The following is a 27,979-nucleotide window of genomic DNA, read 5'->3' on the forward strand; positions in this document are numbered from 1 at the left end:
TCATTCTTTATCATTTTTATTTATCTGATGAGCAGTTTATATGACATTAATATAAAGTATTTGACATCTAAACATTTCATTTCACTTCACAAACATCACGTTCTTTCTCATTTTCTTTCTTTACTGAGCTGTTGTCTGTTTTTAATCTGTAAATAAATCACACAAACAATAAAAGGAAAAAGAAAAGAAAACAATCAGCAAAAATTGAAATTATTTACAACTCAACCGTACAGAAGAAAACAATTAAAACATCATAAATACTTTCTACGAAGTGAAAATGTGTCGACATTGTGCCTTTTTCGCAATCACAGAACCGAGTGTCTTTATCATCATTACGCAGCAGTACGTGTCCGCTGTGTGTCTCATGAAAAACATAAACAAACAAAAAATAAAGCTAATGGAGGTGAATACATTTTTTTTTTAAATGGCACCATCTCTACAATAAATGCAGATTTTGCCAAAATGTAAATAAAACAAACTGAAAACGGGAGATCCTGAATCTTACACATTAAAAAAGTATTTCCAGTAATGCAGATTTATCACGAGACAAAACATCATCAACATTTTGTGATTTAAACTCAACATACAGAAATAAGAAGTAACCAGCTTTGACGGATGCTTTCCAGTTGTTATCAGACCTTCTTTACTCTCAGATATGGGATCATATCAGGCTCAAAGTCCAGTTTCACTTTGAAACAGCAGACTTTCTGAAAAACTTCTGAACTTGTGTTCGATTTGGAAATTTTTACTGCATTCTGTATTAACATCCTGTTTGACAACATTTTGACTTGACAATATATTTCTATATACACAAGTTGATAACATTAAAATAAACAAAAGGTTCTGATAAATACTGAGTAGAACTTTATCTTCTCCATATAAGACGACCTTAGAGTCCATTCTTGTCTCTTATACCACGTTGACTCACTGATTCTTTAAAGTTTTTGTGGTCACTGTAGATTAGGCTGAGGGCAGAAAACTCTTTGTCACAATCTGTGAGACCAAATTCAACTCCAGTCAGTGAGGAGTCCAAACAACACTGTAAGAGCAGTTCTTGACCTCACTGTGAATGATGTTAATTCAAAGTTTACATCTGACTCATCTGAAGCTGCTCGGTCCTCATGAAATGCAACATTCGTTGTGTTCGGTCAAAGGTTTCTGTATCAAGTTACTTATTTCTTTTTCATGTTTTTGCTGCAGATTTTTCTTTTCCTCTTCAGTTCTCACCCGTTTCATTTCTTCTTCATGTTTTTTCAGTAAGTCATCAATTTGTTTCAGATTTTCTCTCTTTTTGGTCACAAATTTCACCAAGTCAGAAACTTGACTGAGATGTTTTTTCCTCATCTCTTCTTCTTTTATCCTCATTTCTTCTTCATTGTGGACTTTAAGAGCCTTTAAAAGGTCGTATTGCTCATCTTTGTCCTTCATTTGTTCCTCATGTTCTTTCTTCTGATCTGCAAACTTCTTGTTGTATTTCTCTTTGAACTCATTGAGCTCTTCAGCTTTCTCTCTGGCTTCTTCGTCATACGTCTTCTTCAGATTCTCCATTTTCTGCTTAAACTTCTCCTCCATGTCTTTCTTCTCTTTCTCCTCTTGTTCTCTTCTGATTCGGTCCTCTTCTTTTCTTTTCTTTTCATCATTTTCTTTTTCTTGTTCGTATTCTTCTTGCAGTTTCCTGAGTCTGGTTTGTTCCTCCTGTCGTCTCTGTTCATCTTCTTGACGTCGTTTTTCCCACAATTCCTTTTGTTTTTTCTCCTCCTCCTCTCGTTCTCTCCTCATCTCTTCTCTGTTCCCCTTCAGCTTTCTGTCAATGTTTTCCTTTGATTCTGACTCTGATCTTATTTTTTGCTCCAAAGCTTCAACTTTTTGTTTCCACTCCTGTTTCTGACTTTCTTCCTCTTGTTTTCTCTTCCTGTCTTCTTCTTCTCTCCTTTCCTGTTCTTTCTTTCTCTTCTCACGTTCTCTGTTGATGTTTTCTTCCTTTTCTTTAAGTTGATTTTCTCTCAGTTTTCTCTCCTTTTCTATTTCTGTTCTCTGTTCATCCATTCCTCTTTTCATCCCTTCCATCTCTTCCTGATATTTTCCTTGAAGCTCCTCCCTCTCTCTCCTCATCTCTTCTTCCTTCTCCTTCAGGATCCTCTCCATTTCTTTCTGTATCGCTGCCTCGGCCTCTTGCAGCATCTCATTAGTGTAGCAGCTGCCTCCATTTGTCTTCACCATGGTGTCGATCTTGGTGATCAGCTCACTGACCTGCATGTGGTTTCGTTTATCATAGTTATTAAACACGTGGTATCTTCCTCCACAGTCAGCAACTAGCTTTTTGAAAGAATCATCACATTCTTCTTCAATATATTCTTCAACAGATGTCTCGTCATCAACCAGTTTATCTCCTCCAGTCAACAGAATGATGGTGAACCTCTCAGCATTCTTCCCAAAGCCTTCCTTGATAAGTTTTAATGTCTCCTTCTCTTCTGGTGTAAATCTGCCAACTTGTATCACCAGCAGGAAGACATGTGGTCCTGGAGCCAGAAGACTGATGCATTTCACCAACTCCTCATTAACCTCTTCATGAGACAGAGTTGTGTCAAACAGACCAGGAGTGTCGACCACAACGACTGGACGACCGTTTACTACAGTCTGTGCTTTCTGACAAAGTTTGGTGACTGATGTTTGACTTGATTTGGCTTTAAACTCCTTTCTTCCTAGAATGGTGTTTCCTGAAGAGCTCTTCCCGCTGCCAGTCTTCCCTATCAGCACAATCCTGAGACACTCTGGGCTCTGTTCTTCATCAGCACCTGTGAAATATAAAGACATGGAGTTACTTAAAGTGAAACTCTCGTCAAAATGCAACCTAGGCTTTTTTTGTGAATGTACCCAAGTCAAACCTTCGTGTAAAAGCATAATTACGATGAAAAAGCCAGATCCAAATCCTGCCAGCTCCATGTTATGTCGCACTCGGGGATTGACGCTTCTCGACTGGCAGGACGGCGGCGAGCGGAGCAAGCTACTGCTAGCGTGAGTTGTTCAAAAACCTTCTTTTTAGTAAACTCTGCGTACACAAACAATGTTCTCAATGCTTGTGTTCATGTGTAGAGACCCTGGTGATACTACAAGCAAAGATTCATGTTGTGTTGAGTCTTCTTAGTGTTTTAAAAATAGCGATTATGATGCTACCATAAGGTTGCCCCTAGCACGCAATTGAAAATGATTTTGAACCGAAAACGAAAATACGGTATATCTTAAAAGTGGCTTTTTCGTCGTAATTATGCTTCTACACAAAGGTTTGACTCGGGTACATTCACAAAAAAAGCCTAGGTTGCATTTTGGCGACAGTTACAATTTAAATATTACAAGTTGGGACATTATAGACTTTGGGTTTAATGCCCAGGGAATGTTTTGGGATAGGAGAATACAATTAAGAAAAATATAATTTATTACTATTTATATTAAAACATTACAGTACTTACAGCTGATGATGCTTTTTGTCCTCAGGTCCTTCAGCTCAGCCTGCAGTGTGGTGATGTTTTCCTCTTGTTGTCTGATCTTTTCTATTTGAGCAAATGCAAATGTTTCTGTTGTGAAGCTGCACGGTTTGTCTTTATAGGGTCTCAGTCTCATTTTATCCACCATGTCCAACAGCTCTGGGATCTGCTGCTTGTTGCTGATGTTGAGAACAACAGATCTTCCTCCACAGCTCTGAAGGAGCTCCTGGATGTCTCTGTCCTTTCTTACAAAGTTAACAACAGCTGGAGCTGTAGGATCTGACTCCACAGTGAACAGAATCATGGTGAAGTCATTGACTCGAGAGCTGAATGTGTTCTGGATGGTCTTTAACTCTCCCTTGTCTTCATCAGTGAGGGGACCCACAGGTAGGACCAGGATGAAGGCATGGACGCCCTCAGGATCACAGAGGGAGATACACCTGAGTGATTCCTCCATCACTTCCTCCTGAGGTTTTCCACACAAGGCAGGCAGCTCCACCAGGGAAACCCAACGTCCACACACCTCTCCCCGACTCTGAACACACTCTGATGAGATGGAGGCTGAAGGACCTAAAATGGCTTCAGCTGCTGAAGTCTTCCCTGCTCCTCTCCTCCCACACAGAACCAGGTTTAAAGCTGCTCTGATGTCTTCAGACTTTGGTCTTCGCGACATCATCAAACCTTCAGCTTCGTCTTCAAACACATCACGGCTGATGTGATCTCCATTGTTCTCCTTCACTATTTGACCCAAGCGTGTTAACAGCTCTGAATGCTCAAGATTCCTCTCCTTCAGGTATCTGTATCTACACATTCTGATCATGTTTTTCAATGGTGGGTGCTCCATGACCTTTTCCATCAGACCTGGACTCTCCTCTCTGGGTGTTGATATCAGAACCAGTGAATGATCAAACGCTTGATCACTGAAGTGTTCAAGGATTGATTGCAGTCTCAGTTTGTGTTCCTCAGTGAAGTCTTCAGGCTGCAGAACCAGCAGGAACACATGAGGTCCAGGTTTAGAGTAGCTCTCACAGGTTTCTACATGTTCTGTCAGTTTGTCTTCAGACATGTTGGGATGCAGCAGATCTGGGGTGTTGATCAGAACTATTGCTTTCTTCTTTAACATTGTACTGACTCTCTGACAGCGGTCTGGTTCTCCCTCAGTGTTGAACTTCATCTCTCCCAGTATGAAGTTCCCCACTGAACTCCTCTGAGACCAGCTGTTCCCCAGCAGAACCACCCTCAGCTCAGACACTGGAGAGACAAGAATGAAATTAAATGAAAAATCATCTTGCACACTTGCATCTAACTGCATACAGCCTTGTAGGTCTGCCCCTGATTGTGTACCCAATTTCCCCCCATGGGAATCAATAAAGTATTTCTGATTCCAATTGTGAATTAGAAGCCTCCTCAGTCTAGCCTTAATCCAAAATGAATAATTGGATTTATAACCAATGAGGAAGTCACAGCTTTTTGAGGTGGACTTAAGTGACTATGTCAGCAGTGAATTCAAATTAAATCACATGCACGTTTATACTGTAGCCGGGTGGAACTAACACAGGTGTGTGGTCTAGTCGGACCTAGTCCATCAGTACGGATGGGTGATTATGAGATAAAAGGCACCTGTTGGCAACCCGTGCAGGCGATTCTCGGCTTTGTTTGATTCTTGCGGAGGGCTGGCAAGCTGCCTGTTGTGTGCTCTGTGGGTGAATAAAGTTGGCTGACTGGGACTGCGGTGAGTCTCGCTTTGTGAGTATAAGTTAACTGCGCGGGATAATGTTGTGGCATCCTGGGTGCACTTCACAAGATTTTTTTGTATGCTTAGTTGTGCATTTATTTTGTTTGTAGATTTTTTGTAGCATGAGTGCCCATAGTTGTGAGGGGAAATCTGACTGGGAATCTGCTGTATAGTTGGTGGGTTTAATATATTCATTATATTTAGGCCTATATTATGTTGTCTTGTATGGGATTAATGATGTTTGGTTTGGTTTGGTCTGCAGTTAGTGAGCCACTGCCTTGGTGATATTTATTTTTTTGTTTGCTGTTTTGATTTAAGTATTATTAATTTCTGTATGGGGGGGGCGCGCCACCTACAAACACTGTAATTCTTGATGTTAATACAAAGAAGAATAATTCTGACTCAGGTCAGTTCAACTCACAGTTGGGTGGCAGTAATCCATAGCTGCCTTCTCGCCTCAGTGGTCTTAGATCACCTGTCACTGTGAAGATACAAAACACACATTCACATGTTTATTCACATGTAATCTTTTATTAATGTGACACTTAATGATTATTAAAAAAAACAAAGATGTGCAGGAATGTTGTCTGCCTTTGATCCGGACAAGGTCTGCAGGCAAAACTCTGATCACAGAAAACATAAGAAGAAGACTGAATGACAATATGGTACATCTCGGAGAAACATTTGGATATTGAGAGAGAATTAATCCAAAAAACATCAACCATCTTTGTCCAGATTCAGTTTTACAGTTTGCCTTCACAGTGTTCTTAATATTTGTCCACCTTAAGTTTTTTCACCAGCGATTTTGCTTTCCCAACAGGAGTTGAGCTACTTGTGGACGAGGGATGTTGTTCATGAAAACAGCAGGAAAGCAGGAAGCAGGAAACAGCTGATCACAGCAGTCAGTTCATCACTTCATCCAAGGACGTCAAGATGAGCAACTGGAAAGCTGCTGAGATCCGGGAGATGCCAACCATCACAGCCGAGAGAATAGTTAACAATCGGATCACGGGGACTGTGAAAGATGGTATTTTGTATGAAAAGGTCGCAGAGGAGCTTAGCCGACGTGGCTTTCGCCGGGAGAAGATGCAGCCCAACTTCGTGCCTCACGTCACGTCACATGTTTACGCCTACCCCGTGCCAGCTTTTTTCAAAAGGAGGAATATTACGCCTCCGTTTTACAAAGACAAGGCAGCAAATTGCAGCCTTTACCTGGCCGCAAATGTGGCGCATTTTCTATCTAAAGGGGCTATTGTCTTCGCCTTGGAGGGTCGCTTTTCAACCAGTTCCTTGTCAAGGCCTTTTTGGTAGCAATTGTCAATATTTTAAAGAGGTAAGTGTCTTTCTTTTCAATGACTTCAGCAGGTATAAGTCCCAGATATACAATCCGTGGATCCCTGGGTACTTTTAGGTTTAAAATTTCCTCCATTATTTGAATGACATTGTTCCAAAATAATTGTATTCTTACACATGACCAAAAGATATGGGAGTGATTGGCGTCTACATGTCCACTCCTACTCACCTTTTGCTGTTGGATTGCTGAAGGTTTTTGACCACCCAGTTCAGGGCAAAGAAACAGCTAATCGACTCCTCTCACTCAGACAGGGGGGTAGTTCAGTTGTTATGCTATTGAATTTAAGATTTTGGCCGCTGAATGTGGGTAGGATGAGATTTCACTACAGGGGATGTTCAGACAAGGGCTCTCAGACATGATTAAGGGTGAAACACTGTAATTCTTGATGTTAATACAAAGAAGAATAATTCTGACTCAGGTCAGTTCAACTCACAGTTGGGTGGCAGTAATCCATAGCTGCCTTCTCGCCTCAGTGGTCTTAGATCACCTGTCACTGTGAAGATACAAAACACACATTCACATGTTTATTCACATGTAATCTTTTATTAATGTGACACTTAATGATTATTAAAAAAACAAAGATGTGCAGGAATGTTGTCTGCCTTTGATCCGGACAAGGTCTGCAGGCAAAACTCTGATCACAGAAAACATAAGAAGAAGACTAAATGACAATATGGTACATCTCGGAGAAACATTTGGATATTGAGAGAGAATTAATCCATCACACATCAGCACCCTGGTTAAAAAAGCACAGAAAAGTCTCTCCTTTCTATGGAAACTTAGGTTAAATTCTGAAGCAAGACTCTGGTCAACTTTTCCAGAGGAGCAACAGAAAGCATCCTGACTGGAAACATCAGCAACTGGCATGGTTCATCACGGCCCAGGACAGGAAGGCTCTACAGCGCCCAGAACATCACTGGTACCATCTACAGAGCATCAGTGAAGTGAGACCTCTGCACAGAGCCCAAAGATACTAAAAGACAACACCCACCCAGCCACAGTCTGTTCACCCTGCTGCCATCTGACAAGAGATACAGAAGTATCTGCTGCTGTACCACCAGACTACAGAGCAGCTTCACTCCTCAGACTACAGAGAAGCTTCACTCCTCAGACTACAGAGAAGCTTCACTCCTCAGACTACAGAGCAGCTTCACTCCTCAGACTACAGAGCAGCTTCACTCCTCAGACTATGAGGCTCCTGAACTCATCCTCAACACTCCACCATAAAAGATAGTTATTTTCTTGTGGAGCGTAAAATGATGACAACTTACATTTGATTGTAAAACCTTGTGTTGTAGATGACAATTTAATGAACCTTGAACCTTGAGGTCTGCTCGCAACCTGAACCTGGCGGTTCTGGACAAAGTATCAGGTTGTAGGTTTGGCCTGTGTTGTTGCAAAAAGGTTCAGGCTCAAGTTTGTTTATTTCAAATAGTAATTATTAAGAAATGCATCTCTTTCTGTCTCTGACTGTGCCATTCCTCTCAGTCCATGTGTGCCTCAGAAGAATTAAAAAAACGAGACTGTAGTCGAAGCTTTGCTTTACACTGAACTGTCAGTAATGAAGGAAGTAAACAGAAATATAGCTGCAGGTCCTGGGTCGGGCTTGGATCTTAAAATTTGGGAGTACAGGCCGGTTCACTCAGGCCAACCCTTAATACATGGAGTCACTGTGATGTAGTCAGTGATGGAATGTAACTAAATATATTTACTCAAGTAATCTAATTAAGAACAATACTGAAGTACTTATACTTTGAGTATTTATGTTTTCTGCTACTTTATACTTCCACTGCACTACATTTTGGAGGCAAATACTTGACTTTTTACACATTTATTTGATAACTTTTGTTACTAGTTAGTTTGCAGATTACATGCCTCATCAGAGCCAAATCAAATTAATTTATTTTATTACCAATCAAAGAGAAACAGAAAATCAGAAATGCTGGATATCAGTGTGATAATCAGCCAACATAGTGTACAGTATGTATATATGTATATTTGTTATTGAAAACAAAACCTGAACTGACAAAGGAAACACTGACATTGAAATATGTGTATCTGAAAGTTGTTCTGACAATGAAACAAATATTTGGTCCTGTTGAAAAATAAAACACAGACATTAAATATTATTTAGTTTCTTTTAAATTAATTATCTTGATCTGTTTTTCAGTGACTTTTTCTTCATGTCTGTCTTTTTTCAGTGTCACTGGTTTTCAGTTTTAACGTTCTGTCATGGTTTTGGCGTGGAGAGGAGGGTCTGAGGGGAGGGGCAAGTCTGGATATTTATATTTATCTGATGAGACTTGAAATGAAAAGTGTAAATGGGGTCAAAGACTCAGGTCTCAGTTTTAGGCCTGAGCTCTAGTTTACATACGTAGTAAATGATTGTTGAAGTTAGACTTTGTTAACAGTATTTACAGTCACATTAAAGACTTGGTCAGAGGCAACATTTCATCAGATTATAGATCACAACACTTCTTTAAATCACACTGCAAATAAGGAATAAAATATGATGCTTCAGAACTGAGGTTGTCCGATCAGATAAACTTCATTCAGGACTCACAGACCTGATTTAAGGTCTGAGGACAAAGTTAATATGTTGACAGAGAGAGAAGACAGTGTGTTATCAGGACTAATCAAGTCTGACTGGACTGACCTGATCCTGCTCCCTCCATGATGACACTCTGCTGGAAACCTCAGAGACTCATTCACCTGGAGGGAAGAATGATCAGAATTTATGTTCTGATACCAAACTCTCTGTTTCACCCAGACAGCCATGATTAACTCATGATAGTCAGCTTGATTTATATGAAGTCAAGTCACAGTAAAAGTTATCTGATGACACTTCATCATGAATCGGTGTTAAGTTAATGTCTTTGTACAAACAGTGAACTCTTACTTGTGTCAGTGTTGCTGCACGGTGTCCTCTGATCTCTGAGGAGTGAAGTCAAACACTTTGTCACCAACTGTCCTGTAACATGTCATCATCATCATCATCACCATCATCATCATCACACAAGAATACAAACATCAACAAACACTTTATACATTCTATTTATTTAAGTTCAGTTCAGGTTGGGTTTTAGTCGGGCAATCCAGTGAGTGAAAACCAAGCAGCAACCTGCAGGTCTGAAAAACTAAGTCAACGCAGAAATACCAAAAACTGCAGTTCCTTGAATGGACACTTGTAAAATCAACAACCACAGACACTGTGTTGAGTTCTTTACTTGGTGTTTATATGTTTGGGTCTGTCTGATTGTGTGTGTGTGTGTGTGTGTTGGGTGTGTGTGTGTGTGGGTGTGTGTGTGTGGACGAGCAGTGTTAAAATCATTTTTAGATAAATAGCTTCATATAACATATTTTAACATGTATTTAAATATAAACTCAGAGAAACACTTGGTTTCTTTTTACAAGTGTCCTTAATGTCCACTAATGTAACTTTAATGAGTTATAACTCTTCTTCCTGCTCCTGTTGAGGCGCTGATCATCTAAAATGGCGGCGTGACATATTATCTCGGCCTACATGAAATAAAACAATAAAAGCTTAAAGAGATTATTCAGTTGAAAGTCGACACAGTGAAGTTACTGTGATGACAACAAGCTGTATCCTCTTTAACAGACAGGCTGCACTCATTGATTTCTTCTATTATTCTGGTTTTAGTCGTTTACTCACCTGCTGAATTTCGTGCTGCGCAATCACTGAGAGAAAGACGGACTGATGATGAAAGTGAAAGTAAAGAAAACACGCGACTCCAGAACATGTTCAGATCTGTCTTAAAGGTATATGAGCCTCAGTAACAAAACATAATTTGAAAAATGGTTTAAATACAAAACAGGCTAGAAGTGTATTCAAGAGTACCAGGCAGCTTCTTTTAAACTAAAGATAAGAGCGTATGCTTCCAGGTTACTTTTAATGCAGGGTAGTTATCACACAGATATACTGAACACAATTACACGTAAGTTTACTTGGTTTATAATGAAAAGTACACAGGAAAGTCCAGGTAGGCTTGTAATCAACTTAACCTTTTGATGGAGATATAGGCTCCTTAAATAAGAAGTATTCTCGCCTTATACTCAAGGTTTCTCTCACTACAGTCTGTATTCATACTGTGTGTTTTATTTTGAAATTAGACGGCTTCTGAACTTAAAGAGTAATATGAATGACAGCTGTTTGTAACTGAGACACTGAACAGCTGTAAACTTCACACTAATACCCAGTGTTGGGCAAGCTACTTGGAAAGTGTAGTGAGCTAAGCTACCAGTTACTCTACATTAAATTAAGCTTCACTACACCGAAGCTACCCCCCAGAAAAATGTAGCAAGCTAAGCTACAGCAACATGGCAAAAGTAGTTTAACTACATCGAAGCTATTTTTTTTTTTATATTGGAACAACTTCATTCCAAGGCAAAGCTATCTCAGTGATCAATAAAACTGTCAATCAGCTCACGTTCCATTTCCATGGAGGCCATTTTAGTTGGGTGGACCCTCTACAAAAGAAATAAAATTCTACAATTTTGTATATTGTATTATTCAACTACCAATGCACACTTAATTCTAACATCCATGGACAATCATGCACCTTACTACCATAGCAATATCCACCTGACTTGCACTAATGTACAGTGTCCTACACTGTAGCACATTAACATAATTAAACAGTGTATACTCAGCAAATAGTATATTATAGTTATAGTTTTCATTAGGGTTCTCTAGGCTGTATTCTAGTTTCAGCTTTTATATTTATATTTTATATTTGAGTTAGTCTATTTAGTTATTTATATAATTCAGCCTTTTAATTGTATTTGTTTCTTTTACCTACCTCATTGTTTTTGTATTTTGAATCATGTCAAGTGGCTGTAACACTTTAAATTCCCTTTGGGATTAATAAAGTACTCTATCCATCTACCAGTATCCCATATAATTGGCAGTTTCAAAAGTGGTATTTTTAGGCCCACTCTGTACTAGTAGCTATATCTACATACATTTTAAGCTGATAATTTTGACTAACCACCATACTTTGATTTTGTGTTTCTCTGTTCCCTCATTTCCCCACCTCTTACCTCCTATATGTAACGTTACTGTATTTGTTTATTATTTAAGTTTGTCTTTTGCAAGTTGTTAGCTGATGTTTGCAGACTGCACTGACTTGTGATAATTAGCTTGGTTGGCGATGGTTGTGTTAGCTTATTCTGGAATCACCTGAATGTGTGTTCTTAAATTTGTGTTCGAAGTCTTGGACGTTGAGAGCAGCTTCTTCTTGGGGTTGCACAGCAAGCACCTGAACACATAATTTTTCTCTGTTGTTTCATTCAAACTCATGTATTTCTCGAGGTACGGCCACGGCGACTCCCTCGGGATCAATTCGTCTCCGTCCTCCTCACCCTCTGCCATCTTTCCATCAAGTATCGTAACTCACTCAAGCAAGCTAACTTGTCTGTATTCCCCTGCAGCAGAGACGTTGTAGCCAGCCCAAGGATTGGTCCGTGATGTCACCGTCATACGGAAGTGCTTCTGTCGGCTCCACATACACGGCCGTGTATGGCGGTGGCGTCACTGACTGATCCTTTTATTTCAGACCGCAGCAGAAAGCTCCGCTACGCTGAGCTTCAGAGATGTTTGTAAAAATGTAGCTTGTGTGGACGCTACCGCACTACTTGGTTAATAAAAGAGCTAAGCTACTGAAAAGCTATTTGATTCAGAAAACAGCGACGCTACCACCACGCTACTGAGAAATGTAGTTAAACTAGTAACGCCGCTACTTGTAGCGACTCTACTGCCCAACACTGCTAATACCTCCAGTGTGTGAAAACATGCTTCAGTGACTGGACTCACTGATTTAAGTCAGAATAATGATGGAAACATGTTTCTAAACCCTGTCGTGGTTTCAAAAGTATTTAAAGGCATGAAGAGGAAATGTAAAATCAGTAAATGATGAGGAGAGTTAAAAACAAACAGGTCAGCAGCACGAGATCTAAAACTGACTTCAGATTAATGTTAGAGCGCCACCTGCTGGACAAAACACTGTCAACACACAGGAGCTGCAGAGGATCACAGTGGATCAACTCTGTATCAGCTGAAGCGTGCTGATTGTGATTGGACAGGGGGTGGACACAATGGCCGTGTCCAAATTCAGGGGCTGCAGCCCAGGAAGGGCGCATTTGAAGGCCAATTACGTCACAACGCTGCGCGAAGGCTGTCCAAATTCGAAGGCTGCGCCACATGCAGCCCACACATGCAGCCTTCCCCACCCTCGTTTAGGAGGACGCACCGCTACTATCCTTCGCGGCCTCACATATCCCAAGATCCTTTGCGCACCGCTGCTCAGTCCGAAACAGAAGAGGAAGCAAGAGAAAATGGCGACATCAAGTGGCGCAGACATGACATTTAAATTTAAGTAATGGGTTTATACTCGGTTTTTACTCATTTGAACATCCAACGCCAGATATGTTAAACTTCAAGAGACTATAAAACCTCCAAAGTTTAACTTTCAGTTAAAATACGTGACGCTGGTACTGCTGTGGTAAACATAGTTGTTATTCACCAATGGGTTCATGTTTATTTTGTAATGTTGATAATTCAATTCAGATTTGACACATTGTACACACACAAATAAATGTACACGTTTGATAGATTTGAACCAAAACAGACTTTAATGCATGAACACCTGGTGACGCAACCAGGAAATACTCCGAAGGCTAGACCGTCCCATTTAACAACGGTGGACGCGGCCTTCAAGGTCTCTCCGAAGGCCGCGGCCTTCGTGGACCGCTAAGGCCGCGTCCTTAAAGGCTGCAGCCCCTGAATTTGGACACAGCCAATAACAGGAACACTCAGTCTAATGCAGGATGACGGTCTGTCAGAGGTGTTGATTCAGCTCAGCGTCTCTCTGGAGGCTGCAGCTTGTCGCTCTGGCTCCAGTCTTTTGAGGACCTGCTGTGATCTTTGCTCAGAGGTTTCCTGTGTTGGGACCTTCATGTGAACTCATGATAAATGGCTCTTCTCCTCTGATCACATCACTTCTCACAGTGTCCCAGACGGATTCGGCAGCAGGTCACACAGCAGCTGTCTGATCAACTGTTGGTTTCATGAAGACTTAAAGAACAATAACTGTTCACACACACAGCACCACAAACCACATGCTGTAAAATAATCCTGCAGCTGAATCAACACCTGACCATTGTATCCTTCATGAAAGGAGGATTTGTTGCAGGACTGTTGGATTAGACTGCATCAGTTTATACGCTGCGACGGACAGGGTTGGGAGGGTAACTTTCAAAATGAGTAATTACAAATTACCAGTTAAAAAAATATCAGCAACCTAATCCAAGTAGGCTATCACGGTATTAAAGTAATGTAACTTGATTCATTTCTGTTACTTTTGGATTACCTCAATGCCAAACATATAAAGACAAGAGAAAAGACATATCAGTAAGATGACTGTTATTTAATCTACACAGGAAAACATGGTGGCTTAAAATACCTGCTTTGGGCACAAACACAGCTGCAAATGTCCTGAGGTCTCTCTAAAAACACCCGGGTCTGTCACCTTGACTCAAACACAGCTGGAGACGGCCCTGCTTTCTGCGAAAAACATCTGATTTTGGTGAAGGAGTCAAAAGTGAACACATTGTTTCCTCCAGGAGAAGTTCAGATACTTGTGTAAAAACAGACTCTGGTAAAAGTAGGAGTACTGATTCAGCTTCTTTACTCCAGTTAAAGTAATAGAGTACAGGCTCTGACATGTACTCAGAGTATCAGAGTAAAAAGTCTCCCTCTGAAGGACATTTGTGGTCAAAGCTACTGAAGCTCACGTCATATTAATATAATTCAAAGACTATTAAAGTTAAAGGTAGAGTCAGTAGGATTTGTCCCAGCTGTTCCTGAACGCACCACAAAGATAGTTGATAGTTGAGTCTCATTCCCAGGACGTCAAACAGCCACATGTTGGGTTGGTAAAGCGTCCCGAGCAGCAACAAAGTGAGAAAATAAGAAAACACTTCTCTGTACACACTGTATACTTGCATCCACATGAAAATATATAAAACAAGGAGAAACTATTTGCTTTATGTAATAACAAAATATCTAGGGGATTTACTTGAGTGTTTAACTCATAGATGGGTCTTTTTTACTGTTAGGATAACATGAGACACATTTAATCTGTGGAAATGACAGTTAGGTCCAAAACGACTAAAACTGACCAACATCAGCCTCTCAGTCCTGAAGTAATCTATTACTGAGGTTGATTCAGAAGTGCAGCTACAGATTTGATGTTTAAGTGTTTTCTACACAAACAATTCCTCATTTTAACTGCACAATATCAAGTGTTTCAGCTGCTGAAGTTGTTATATTTGTACATGTGTAGTATACAGTAGAACTCTTCGGATACTTTGAATACTTTGAGAGTATCTCAGTGTCAGAGTATCTAAAGATGAAGAAAATACAAAAATAACTAGAGAGGTGAATAAAGACGTGTTTCAGATTGAAGCCACTTCCTCCCTCAGTGTCTCCTGAGGTAGAAACAAAGCAGTCACACTGAACTACAGGGAAATACTTTATTCATCTTTTATAATGACAAAGAAACCAAAGATCACATACAGAACTATTTAAGATTCATCTGAATTGTTTTAAGTTGTTTATTTTTATTTAACATGGAAGAAAACAAAGAAAAATATAAACATTCAGTCTATAATGTCATTATTTATCATCTTCATTCATCTGATGAGCAGTTTATATGTAAATATATAATATTTGACATTTAATTTCACCCACAAACATCATGTTCTTTCTCATATTCAATGTAGAACATCTGTAGTGACAGAGAAAAAAAACATCCAGCTGTTGAAGTCTTTCTTTACTGAGCTGTTGTCTGTGAAAACTAAAAGAAAACAATCAGCAAAAAAGGAAATTATTCACAACTCAAGCGTACGGAAGAAAACAAATAAAACATCATAAAGACTTTCTACAAAGTGAAAATGTGTCGACATTGTGCCGACCTGTTTTCACAATCACAGAATAGAACAGAATTTCTTTCCACAGCAGTACAGTGACATCAGTCCGTCCACTGGGTGGCACATGAGAAACACAAACAAATACTAGTTTAACTGTAGTTAACTGTTCCTCTCTAGATAATTGTGAACCAGAACTACTTAATGACTGATGTCAGAGATTCATATTGAAAAAGTTTCCTTCTCTCACTTTTCTGTGAAAAAGTGTTTCCTGTGTCCATGGTCTACATTACAGTACAACCCACTGCTCCTCCTGAGTTTGTGTTTGACAACACCAGTGAAAGACTTCGTCCTTCAGAGTTTCACTTCTTAAAAGGAAACAATGAAAGAAACCAACTCGATTTGTCCTCTTCACTCAGGAGTTTCTGTATCAAGTCATTCATTAGTTTTTCATGTTGTTCCTGCAGATTTTTCTTTTCCTCCTCAGTTTTCACTGTTTTCATTTCTTTTTTGTGGTTTTTCAGTAATTTATTGATTTTTTCCAGATTCTTTTCATTTCTGATCACGTTTCTCAAATTTCACCAAGATGTTTTTTCTTCAAATCCTCTACTTTTTTTCTTCATCTCTCCTACTTTTTTCCTCATTTCTTCTTCATTGTGGGCTTTAAGAGCCTTTAAGAGGTCGTATTGCTCATCTTTGTCTTTCATTTGTTTCTCATGTTCTTTCTTTTGATCTGCAAACTTCTTGTTGTATTTCTCTTTGAACTCATTGAACTCTTCAGCTTTCTCTCTGGCTTCTTCTTCATACGTCTTCTTCAGTTTCTCCATTTTCTGCTTAAACTTCTCCTCCATGTCTTTTCTCTCTTTCTCCTCTTGTTCTCTTCTGATTCGATCCTCTTCTTTTCTTTTCTTTTCATCATTTTCTTTTTTTTGTTTGTATTCTTCTTGCAGTTTTCTGAGTCTGGTTTGTTCCTCCTGTCGTCTCTGTTCATCTTCTTGACGTCGTTTTTCCCACCATTCATTTTGTTTTTTCTCCACCTTCTCTCGTTCTCTCCTCATCTCTTCTCTGTTCTCCTTCAGCTTTCTCTGAATGTTTTCCTTTGATTCTGACTCTGATCTTATTTTTTGCTCCAAAGTTTTGACTTTTTGTTTCCACTCCTGTTTCTGACTTTCTTCCTCTTGTTTTCTCTTCCTGTCTTCTTCTTCTCTCCTTTTCTGTTCTTTCTTTATCTCCTCACGTTCTCTGTTGATGTTTTCTTTCATTTCTTTAAGTTGATTTTCTCTCAGTTTTCTCTCCTTTTCTATTTCTGTTCTCTGTTCATCCATTCTTCTTTCCATCTCTTCCTGATGTTTTCTTTGAAGGTCCTCCCTCTCTCTCCTCATCTCTTCTTCCTTCTGCTTCAGGATCCTCTCCATTTCTTTCTGTATCGCTGCCTCGGCCTCTTGCAGCATCTCATTAGTGTAGCAGCTGCCTCCATTTGTCTTCACCATGGTGTCGATCTTGGTGATCAGCTCACTGACCTGCATGTGGTTTTGTTTATCATCGTTATTAAACACGTGGTATCTTCCTCCACAGTCAGCAACTAGCTTTTTGAAAGAATCATCACATTCTTTTTCAATATATTCTTCAATAGATATCTCGTCTTTCTTTAGTTTATCTCCTCCAGTCAACAGAATGATGGTGAACCTCTCAGCATTCTTCCCAAAGCCTTCCTCGATACGTTTTAATGTCTCCTTCTCTTCTTGTGTAAATCTGCCAATTTGTATCACCAGCAGGAAGACATGTGGTCCTGGAGCCAGAAGACTGATGCATTTCAACAACTCCTCATTAACCTCTTCATAGGACAAGCTATTGTCAAACAGACCAGGAATGTCGACCACAACGACTGGACGACCGTTTACTACAGTCTGTTCTTTCTGACAACATTTGGTGACTGATGTTTGGCTTGATTTGGCTTTAAACTCGTCTCTTCCTAGAATGGTGTTTCCTGAAGAGCTCTTCCCACAGCCAGTCTTCCCTATCAGCACAATCCTGAGACACTCGGGGCTCTGTTCTTCATCAGCACCTGTGAAATATAAAGACATGGAGTTACTTAAATATTCACAGTTGGGACAGTACAGATTGTTGATGAAGGTTCTCAGTCATCCAGGTCATGGGTATTCTAAGTGCTGTATCGTAGGCAACTGGACTTGTTTCAGTTTCTTGAAGATGTTTCACCTCTAATCCAAGAGGCTTCTTCAGTTCTTACTAACTGGAGGGGAGTTTGCAGGCTTTTAAACTCTGTGTGGGAGTGTCTTTACAGAGTCGTTAAGGACACGTGCAAGCTCTGAGTTTCAGACTCGTTAGGGCCTACTGAGTTCCCTCCCCAGACAGCTTAACAACCATTCACACCTGGGCTCACCTAGCCCTAGCAACCCACATGAAGGCCGGTTGGGTCAACGACCCACAAGTTGCCCTAACGACTCTGAAACTCAGAGCTCACAGTGTTTAAAAGCCTGCAACTCCCATTCAGTTAGTTAGAACTGAAGAAGCCTCTTGGATCAGAGGTGAAACGTCTTCAAGAAACTGAAACAAGTCCAGTTGCATATGATACAGCACCTAGACAGACAGTGTAGATTGTACAATGTCCAGTGGATGTTTTAGGATAGAAGAATATTATTAACAAAAGTATAATTCTTTATTATTACTATCTATAATTTACAGTACTTACAGCTGATGATGCTTTTTGTTCTTAGGTCCTTCAGCTCAGCCTGCAGTGTGGTGATGTTTTCCTCTTGTTGTCTGATCTTTTCTATTTGAGCAAATGCAAATGTTTCTGTTGTGTAGCTGCACGGTTTGTCTTTGTAGGGTCTCAGTCTCATTTTATCCACCATGTCCAACAGCTCTGGGATCTGCTGCTTGTTGCTGATGTTGACAACAACAGATCTTCCTTCATAGCTCTGAAGGAGCTCCTGGATGTCTCTGTCCTTTCTTACAAAGTTAACAACAGCTGGAGCTGTGGGATCTGACTCCACAGTGAACAGAATTATGGTGAAGTCATTGACTCGAGAGCTGAATGTGTTCTGGATGGTCTCTAACTCTCCCTTGTCTTCATCAGTGAGGGGACCCACAGGTAGGACCAGGATGAAGGCATGGACGCCCTCAGGATCACAGAGGGAGATACACCTGAGTGATTCCTCCATCACTTCCTCCTGAGGTTTTCCACACAAGGCAGGCAGCTCCACCAGGGAAACCCAACGTCCACACACCTCTCCCCGACTCTGAACACACTCTGAGGAGTTGGAGACTAAAGGACATAAAATGGCCTCAGCTGCTGAAGTCTTCCCTGCTCCTCTCCTCCCACACAGAACCAGGTTTAAAGCTGCTCTGATGTCTTCAGACTTTGGTCTGATGGTCTCTTCACTGAAGGTGAGGAAGGGTCCCCTGTTTTCATGGACAATGTTCTCAATCTTCTGCATTAATGACCTGTGGTTGTCTTCAGACATGTTGTACTGTCTTCCTCCACAGTCTTTTAGGAGCTGATTCAGAGTGAAACTTGTTTTCTTCCCCCCATGCGTCACAATGACCATCGAGTGTTTAAAAGCATCTTGACCAAACAAACTCAGGATGAACTTCAGAGTTTCTCTGGTCTTCTCTGTAAACTTGGAAGGATTCACTAACAGCAGGAGAACATTTGGTCCAGGAGGACATTGACTGATGCAGCTCTTCACCTCTTCTCTCATGGTCTCCTCAGACAGACTGAACATGTGTGTAGTTTTCACTACAGTTAGAGGATTTCCTCTCCACTGTCTCTGGGCGGCCACAACTTGTTTGGAATGTTTTTGTAAATGAAAATCTTGATTCTTCAGGATGAAGTTACCAAGTTTTGTCATTTTGTGTTCACTCTTCCCCACCAGTACAATCCTGAGTGCAGACACTGTAATAAAGGAGAGGGGGAAAGTCACAGTTTAGGGTTGATGGCAGGTGAGTGGAGCCAAATTCAGACAAGAGGAAACAGGAGGCAGTGTGATTGAAAATCGTCTGTAACAGTGGTTCTCTCTTTTTGGGCCAGCGCCCCCTCATCCATCATCCAGGTCCCTTTTTGACCCCATCAGATAAATCCTGATCGAGGAGAAAAACATTTTCTTTGTGTTTTTCACTTTTCTTGTAATACGTGTAGGCTACTTATTATTTCTGTTAATAAAAAACTAAATAGAAACAACAACACACATTTGGTGGTCTGTCACTATAGATCAAGAGTTGAATGTTAATCTAGCCAGCCCCTCCTCCCCTCTGACACTATGAAGATAATCTTGGCACAGGGAAGACACACGGCGGGCCTGCTACTAAGTAAGTGTATTATGGCCCGATGCAACGATACACATTGCTGGATTTATTTAGTTTACTTGCACCGGTTGCTTGTGCTGTCAGCTGGTGATGGAGTATGTGATGTGGACCAAAGTTCATCAATGTTAAAAGACAAAACCATCAGTATTAATTACAGTAAATCAGCTTCCTCTCTAACTGCATGATAACTAATTCCCAGTGTACTCACAGTTGCTGACTGAAGACAGTTTGCTTGACATGAGATGTTTCAGCCCTGTAAAAAAGAGAAACACCATCAACTGAAAAAACCTGAACTTAATATTGAAATCTGATCATGGATGAGATGTTTTCATCACATTATAAAAGTAGTTCTGTCACTTACCAGCATCTCTAACAGGATCAGAGTTGACGAGGACTCCTTCACCTTGTTTCAGGCTTTGATGACCAGCAGGTAAATCAGATGTTACGTCTTTGAAAACCTCACAGCTCACATGACCTCCATTATTCTCCTTCACCATTGTGTCTATGAGTGTCAACAGCTGTTGATGGTCAATAAGCCACAACGATCTAGATCTACACTTTCTGATCATGTCTCTTAACGGTCGATTTGACATGTATCGTTCCATCAGACCTGGACTCTTCTCTCTGTGTGTTGATATCAGAACCAGTGAATGATCAAATAATCGATCACTGAAGAGGTTCAGGACTCTGCAGAGCTTCAGTTTGTGCTCCTCAGTGAAGTCTTCAGGCTGTAGAACCAGCAGGAACACATGAGGTCCAGGATCAGAGAGTCTCACACAGATTTCTACATGTTCTGTCAGCTTGATTTCAGACATGTTGGGATGCAGCAGATCTGGCGTGTTGATCAGAACTATTTCTTTCTCCTTTAACATTGTACTGACTCTCAGACAGCGGTCTGGTTCTTCCTCAGTGTTGAACACAGTTGTTCCCAGTATTAAGTTCCCCACTGAACTCCTCTGAGACCAGCTGTTCCCCAGCAGAACCACCCTCAGCTCAGACACTGGAGAGACAAATAGTTTAATTATTTAATCACCTTTATCAAGTAAAATAAAATAATTAAAGAACTGTTGCACTAATAACAATTTACAGTCAACAGCTTTTCTAAACTCTGAGAATGATAAACTATTAACAGTGAATTTAAATTTTATTAAGCACAAGAATAATTCTGACTCAGTTCAGTTTGACTCACTATCAAGAAGCATACGTTCAGAGCTGCTCCTGCGTTCACGAGGTCGAAGTTCATCTGTAACTATAAGATACAGAAACACAAACATTCCTTCAGTCATTCTCTCTTTTTCATGTAATCTCTGATGGACATGATTTGGATACAATGGCATCATTCAAATGTGCAGTTATTGTGGGGTTTTGTATTAATAACTGTGATTTACCACTTCTCTACTCTTAAGAATATCTTCTGTCATGTTCCTGTTTGGGTTTCTGTGATTTCCTGTTTTATTTTGAAATTGTGCCCTCGTGTGTTGCTTTTCATTTCCTCCTCTTGTGTGGTTTTCCCTCCTGTTGTCTTGTGGTAATCACCAGTCTGCTTTCCCTCCACACCTGCTCTGCATTTCCCTCTTTAGCCTTTCCCTCCTTCCAGTGTCTTCAGCTTTTCCAGCCTATCAGCCTCTTCCCTGTTTCTAGTGTTTGTCCGTTCATTTCCCTCACCTGTTTTTCTCCGCCTCACTCCACCTGCACCTCATCCCCTCGTTAGTGTTGTTTGTATTTAAGCCTGTGCCTGTGTCCCAATTCAGGGGCTGCATCCTTCGAGGGGCACATTTGAAGGCCAATTACATCACAACGCCGTGTGAAGGCCGTCCCAATTGAAAGGCTCCTTCAAATGCACCCCACAAATGCAGCCTGCCCTTCCCTCTTTTTGGAGGACGCACCGCTACTATCCTTCGCGGCCTCCCATATCCCAAGATCCTTTGCGCTCCCGAAACAGAAGAAAGAAAGAAGGAAAATGGCGACATCAAGTGGTGTAGATCGTCACTTTCGCGGGCCTGGGCAGCAGAAATCATGACGTAAGGGTAAGGGGTGGGAACATCTGGTGGCTGTATCTGATACAAGGGCTATTCAAGTCAGGTGCCAAGCCAGAGGACGCAGGGTAGATGTTTGGACGTAGAAGACAGGTGAGTCTCATCGCGACCAGCTTAAGCAGTCCCCTTTTAACTCCATATTAAAGTAACACCTTGTAGGTTTAGGGACCTAACTCTTTATAATGGAGAGCTGGTCCAGTACCTCCTGAAAAGGGGGATCTAACACAGGTTAAAGAGCCTGTGGACCAGAAAGTCCTATGTGGCCGTGCCATCTTTCCTGCACCATAGACATAAGGGGACAGATCCACCATCCTTCTACAGATAGACACCGACAGTCACACTTCAACCTAAAACTATTCCTCTGCCTAGCCCTTATATACCTTGACAATAAGAACAGCTCCATCAGGATGCTGTTTGTTGACTTCAGCTCAGCATCCAGCACAATCTCACCCATGAAGCTGACTGGAAAACTAAAAACTCTGGGCTTCAGTACAACACTGCAACTGGATATTGGACTTCCTCACAAGCAGAGCCCAGAGAGTTCTGACTGACAGCCACATTTCCTCTATATTAGTGTTAGTGCTCAACACTGGAGTCCCCCAGGGCTGTGAGCTCAGCCCCCTCCTGTCCACACTGTAGACCCATGGCTGCACTCCCAAACATCAAGACAACTCTATTGTGAAGTATGAGGACGACACCACCAACATCTGCCTCATTATAAACAACGATGAGAGTTCATATCATGAGGAAAACAGTCTTGCAGAGCGGTGAAAAGAAAACAATGTAATGCTCCAGAGGGATGGGTACTGAAGCCTGGTATTAATCGGGCCCTGGGGCTGAATTTAGAAAGGCCGTAGTATCAGTAAGCGCCAACGTTATCGGTTCTGCAAACAGTTTTGAAACAATGAAGCCAATCCTGAACACAGATCTGTGTGGGAGCCTGTCCTGTGCAGGGGGCGGGCTCTCAATGCCTGTCCGTCACTTCACACAAACGTTGGCACAGAGACACAGACACCTGCTCTGAGTGGTAAGGACAGAGAGAGACTGATATTCAGAAGTTTGGTTATACTTCATGAGAATCCATGCAGATGATGCTCATTGCCACAAGGGCAACAAGTCTTTTGCATGTCAGGGCGGGAACATGAGCAATCTTTCAAAACATCCACATAGAGAAAGTTCATCACATACAGACAAGAGAAATGCACAGTTTGACAGCCTAGCTCGTACTTCCTCTCCCGTGTTCCCATCTACCTCAGGTATGTTATGTTAGCAGGAGCCCACAGAGTTAGTTAAATTATACAGATATGGGCTGATAACCATTAGTAACCATTAGTCAGCTGAATGTTTAGCTATGCAGTCATGAATTCTGACTGACAGGTTGACAGCATAAACTTTCAGCTGACTAATACTAAAAGTTATTAACCCATATATGTATGTATATACTGCAGCCTGCTCATACGTGTTACCACTGGATTTTTTGATGTTGTTGTGAGTAATTTAATTTTTTTTACATTTCTTTAATCAAACATTATAGAGTCACTAATAGTAAATTGTAGGGATGTCCCGAGCCGATCTGCGGGATTGGGACCGGGGCCGATATGGGCATTGTTTCACTGATTGGGATCGGCAATTTTGAACGTGGACCCAAGCCCGAATGTTTTTACGTCAGCTGTAAACGGAGCACAATTTGTGGAAGAACGCAGACGCGCGCATAATGTTAGTCTGGCAACCCTGTGGATAAAATGTCTGCAGTGTGGAAACATTTTAAATTAGAAAGTGAAAGCGGTCCAACGGCAACATGTAACATCTGCAATACGACCGTTTCGCGAGCTGGTAACAAAAGAGCTGCATTTAATACTACATATTTGATACGGCGCGTAAAAAACAAACACTCAAAGGAATACAACGAGTTCACTCAAGCAATACAGGCAAAGGCATCGAAGCAACAAACACTCATGGATACTTTCAAAAGGAAAGAGAAATATCATGAGACAGCGACATGGCCAAAACTATTACAGAGAAGGTAATTGAATTCATCGCTCTGGATAACCAGCCCATCTCCGTGAGAGGATCAGGGTTTAGTTACTGACTTTGTTTACTTGGTTGTTTTTGTTAAAAAACAAATGAAAACCAATGTTGCAATAACATATGCAGAATAAGAAAGAACCATATGAAAGTGTTTACTTTGTTTCAATAAAATAAAAAAACCTATTAAGGAACAGCTTGGATGCAGGTAATTTTTTCTTAATGCAGCTGTATTCTAGGTATATCTAGGAAAATATTAGTTAGGGCTAAGTATCGGATCGGGACTAGGTATCGGCAGATACTAAATATTAAATGACTCGGATCGGGATCGGGGTAAAAAAAACTTGATCGGGACAGCCCTAGTAAATTGTCGAACATGGCTGTTAAGACAAGTTAAAAATGTTCATAAATGACTGTTTTGATTTATATTCACATTATACTCTATGGTAATTATTTGTTCAAAATAGTGCGGGCTCAGTATTCAAGAATGTTTATATAGAGTACAAGAAAATAAAGCAACTGTTCTTAAATTGTTAAATTTTTTTGTATTAAAAAGGTAACAAATAAAGGAACAGACCAATAAGCAGCATTGGTAAGAGTAGTGGTACCGTTAAAATGTTAACAATACCCATCCCTACTGTTTAACAATAAAAAAAACCAAGGAGCTGATTGTTGATTTTAGAAAAAAGGAGTCAAAGACACACAACCCTGTCTACATCAGTAGAGCTGAGGTGGAGCAGGTGAACAGTTTTAGGTTTTTAGGAAGGCTTAATTCTGGAGCAAGATTCTGGTCAACTTTTCCAGAGGAGCAACAGAAAGCATCCTGACTGGAAACATCACAAACTGGCATGGTTCATCACGGCCCAGGACAGGAAGGCTCTACAGCGCCCAGAACATCACTGGTACCATCTACAGAGCATCAGTGACATCAGTGAAGTGAGACGTCTGCACAGAGCCCAAAGATACTAAAAGACAACACCCACCCAGCCACAGTCTGTTCACCCTGCTGCCATCTGACAAGAGATACAGAAGTATCTGCTGCTGTACCACCAGACTACAGAGCAGCTTCACTCCTCAGACTACAGAGCAGCTTCACTCCTCAGACTACAGAGAAGCTTCACTCCTCAGACTACAGAGAAGCTTCACTCCTCAGACTACAGAGCAGCTTCACTCCTCAGACTACAGAGCAGCTTCACTCCTCCGACTACAGAGCAGCTTCACTCCTCAGACTACAGAGCAGCTTCACTCCTCAGACTACAGAGAAGCTTCACTCCTCAGACTACAGAGAAGCTTCACTCCTCAGACTACAGAGCAGCTTCACTCCTCAGACTACAGAGCAGCTTCACTCCTCCGACTACAGAGCAGCTTCACTCCTCCGACTACAGAGCAGCTTCACTCCTCAGACTACAGAGCAGCTTCACTCCTCAGACTGTGAGGCTCCTGAACTCATCCTCAACACTCCACCATAAAAAATAGTTGTTTTCTTGTGTAGCATAAAATGATGACAACTTACATTTGATTGTATCAACCTTGTGTTGTGGATGACTTATTGAATTAAATGAACCTTGAACCTTGAGGTCTGCTTGCAACCTGAACCTGACGGCTCTGGACAAAGTATCAGGTTGTAGGTTTGGCCTGTGTTGTTGCAAAAAGGTTCAGGCCAACCCTTTTCACATGGAGTCACTGTGATGTAGTCAGTGATGGAATGTAACTAAATATATTTACTCAAGTAATCTAATTAAGAACAATATTGAAGTACTTATACTTTGAGTATTTATGTTTTCTGCTACTTTATACTTCCACTGCACTACATTTTGGAGGCAAATACTTGACTTTTTACAAATTTATTTGATAACTTTAGTTACTAGTTAGTTTGCAGATTACATGCCTCATCAGAGCCAAATTAAATTAAGTTTATTTATTTTATTGCCAATCAAATAAAAGAGAAACAGAAAATGAGAAAAATGCTGGATATCAGTGTGATAATTAGTCAACATAGTGTACAGTATGTATATATGTATATTTGTTATTGAAAAAAAAAAAACTGAACTGACAAAGGAAACACTGATATTGAAATATGTGTATCTGAAAGTTGTTCTAACACTGAAACAAATATTTGGTCCTGTTGAAAAATAAAACACATACATTAAACATTAGGGATGTCCCGATCAGGTTTTTTTTACCCCGATCCGGATCCGAGTCATTTAATATTTAGTATCTGCCGATACCGAGTCACGGTCCGATACTTAGCCCTAACTAATATTTTCTTAGATAATACAGCTGCATTAAGAAAAAAAATCACCTGCATCCAAGCTGTTCTTAATAGCTTTTTTTTATTTTGTTGAAACAAAGTAAATACTTTCATATGGCTCTTTCTTATTCTGCATATTCAACAAGTAAACAAAGTCAGTAACTAAACCCTGATCCTCTACCACAGAGGTGGGCTGGTTATCCAGAGCGATGAATTCAATGACCTTCTCTGTAATATTTGTGGCCATGTCGCTGACTCGAGGATATTTCTCTTTCCTTTTGAAAGTATTCACGAGTGTTTGTTGCTTCGGTGCCTTTGCCTGTATTGCTTGAGTGAACTCATGTTTTTGTTTATGTGCCGTATCAAATCTGTAGTATTAAATGCAGCTCTTTTGTTACCAGCTCGCGAAATGGTCATATTGCAGATGTTACGTGTTGCCATTTGGACTGCTTTCGCTTTCTAATTTGAAATATTTCCACACTGCAGACATTTTATCCACAGGTTCTCCAGACTAATGTTACGAGCACGACTGCATTCTGCCACAAATTGTGCTCCGTTGACGACAGCTGACGTAAAAATAATCGGGCTTGGGTCCACGTTCAAAATTGCCGATCCCGATCAGTGAAAAAATGCCCATATTGGACCCTATCCCGATCCCGATTGCGGGATCGGGACATCCCTATTAAATATTATTTAGTTTCTTTAAAATTAATTATCTTGATCTGTTTTTCAGTGACTTTTTCTTCATGTCTGTCTTTTTTCAGTGTCACTGGTTTTCAGTTTTAACGTTCTGTCATGGTTTTGGCGTGGAGAGGAGGGTCTGAGGGGAGGGGCAAGTCTGGATATTTATATTTATCTGATGAGACTTGAAATGAAAAGTGTAAATGGGGTCAAAGACTCAGGTCTCAGTTTTAGGCCTGAGCTCTAGTTTACATACCTAGTAAATGATTGTTGAAGTTAGACTTTGTAAACAGTATTTACAGTCACATTAAAGACTTGATCAGAGGCAACATTTCATCAGATTATAGATCACAACACTTCTTTAAATCAAACTGCAAATAAAGAATAAAATATAATGCTTCAAAACTGAGGTTGTCCAATCAGATAAACTTCATTCAGGACTCACAGACCTGATTTAATGTCTGAGGACAAAGTTAATATGTTGACAGTGAGAGAAGACAGTGTGTTATCAGGACTAATCAAGTCTGACTGGACTGACCTGATCCTGCTTCCTCCATGATGACACTGCTGGAAACTTTAGAGAGTCATTCACCTGGAGGGAAGAATGATCAGAATTTATGTTCTGATACCAATCACATCACAGTAAAAGTTATCTGATGACACTTCATCATGAATCGGTGTTAAGTTAATGTCTTTGTACAAACAGTGAACTCTTACTTGTGTGAGTGTTGCTGCACGGTGTCCTCTGATCTCTGAGGAGTGAAGTCAAAAACTCTGTGTCTCCAACTGTCCTGTAACATGTCATCATCATCATCATCATCATCACACAAGAATACAAACATCAACAAACACTTTATACATTCTATTTATTTAAGTTCAGTTCAGGTTGGGTTTTAGTCGGGCAATCCAGTGAGTGAAAACCAAGCAGCAATCTGCAGGTCTGAAAAACTAAGTCAACACAGAAATACCAAAAACTGCAGTTCCTTGAATGGACACTTGTAAAGTCAACAACCACAGACACAGTGTTGAGTTCTTTACTTGGTGTTTATATGTTTGGGTCTGTTTGACTGTGTGTGTGTGTGTGTGTGTGTGTGTGTGTGTTGAGTGTGGACGAGCAGTGTTAAAATCATTTTTAGATAAATA

At 40.6% G+C, this 27,979-nt stretch overlaps 2 protein-coding genes and 1 long non-coding RNA gene across 5 annotated transcripts in view; all 3 read right to left on the reverse strand.

Moving 5' to 3' along the window:
• On the reverse strand, nt 1–27,649 carry LOC140995390 (GTPase IMAP family member 8-like). 3 transcript variants are annotated; one of them, XM_073465374.1, is made up of 7 exons: nt 10,245–10,300; nt 9,471–9,542; nt 9,228–9,283; nt 7,005–7,064; nt 5,639–5,698; nt 3,468–4,733; nt 1–2,795 (listed from the first exon to the last, which is right to left on the reverse strand). In XM_073465374.1, exons 3-7 carry the CDS (start codon nt 9,244–9,246, stop codon nt 1,120–1,122), a joined length of 3,081 nt encoding a protein of 1,026 aa, XP_073321475.1. In that variant the 5' UTR covers nt 9,247–9,283; nt 9,471–9,542; nt 10,245–10,300; the 3' UTR covers nt 1–1,119. The 3 variants fall into 3 exon arrangements, with proteins under 3 accessions (XP_073321475.1, XP_073321476.1, XP_073321477.1); XM_073465375.1 differs by lacking the exons at nt 9,471–9,542; nt 10,245–10,300 and adding an exon at nt 27,554–27,649; XM_073465376.1 differs by lacking the exons at nt 5,639–5,698; nt 7,005–7,064; nt 9,228–9,283; nt 10,245–10,300 and having other exon boundaries at nt 9,471–9,520.
• LOC140995408 (uncharacterized) overlaps nt 1–27,979 on the reverse strand; it is a 150,190-nt gene continuing 122,211 nt past the window's right edge. Inside the window, exon 2 of the long non-coding RNA XR_012178777.1 lies at nt 1–641. This is a non-coding gene — a long non-coding RNA (uncharacterized lncRNA). The remainder of the gene's footprint in view (nt 642–27,979) is intronic.
• LOC140996672 (GTPase IMAP family member 8-like) lies at nt 16,096–20,840 on the reverse strand. Its single transcript, XM_073467133.1, has 4 exons — nt 20,205–20,840; nt 20,052–20,096; nt 18,228–19,433; nt 16,096–17,582 (listed from the first exon to the last, which is right to left on the reverse strand). The coding sequence occupies exons 1-4, from the start codon at nt 20,713–20,715 to the stop codon at nt 16,096–16,098; spliced, it is 3,249 nt and encodes a 1,082-aa protein (XP_073323234.1). The 5' UTR covers nt 20,716–20,840.

The sequence above is a fragment of the Pagrus major genome, chromosome 5 (genome assembly GCF_040436345.1).
Source record: "Pagrus major chromosome 5, Pma_NU_1.0".
NCBI lineage: Eukaryota > Metazoa > Chordata > Actinopteri > Spariformes > Sparidae > Pagrus > Pagrus major.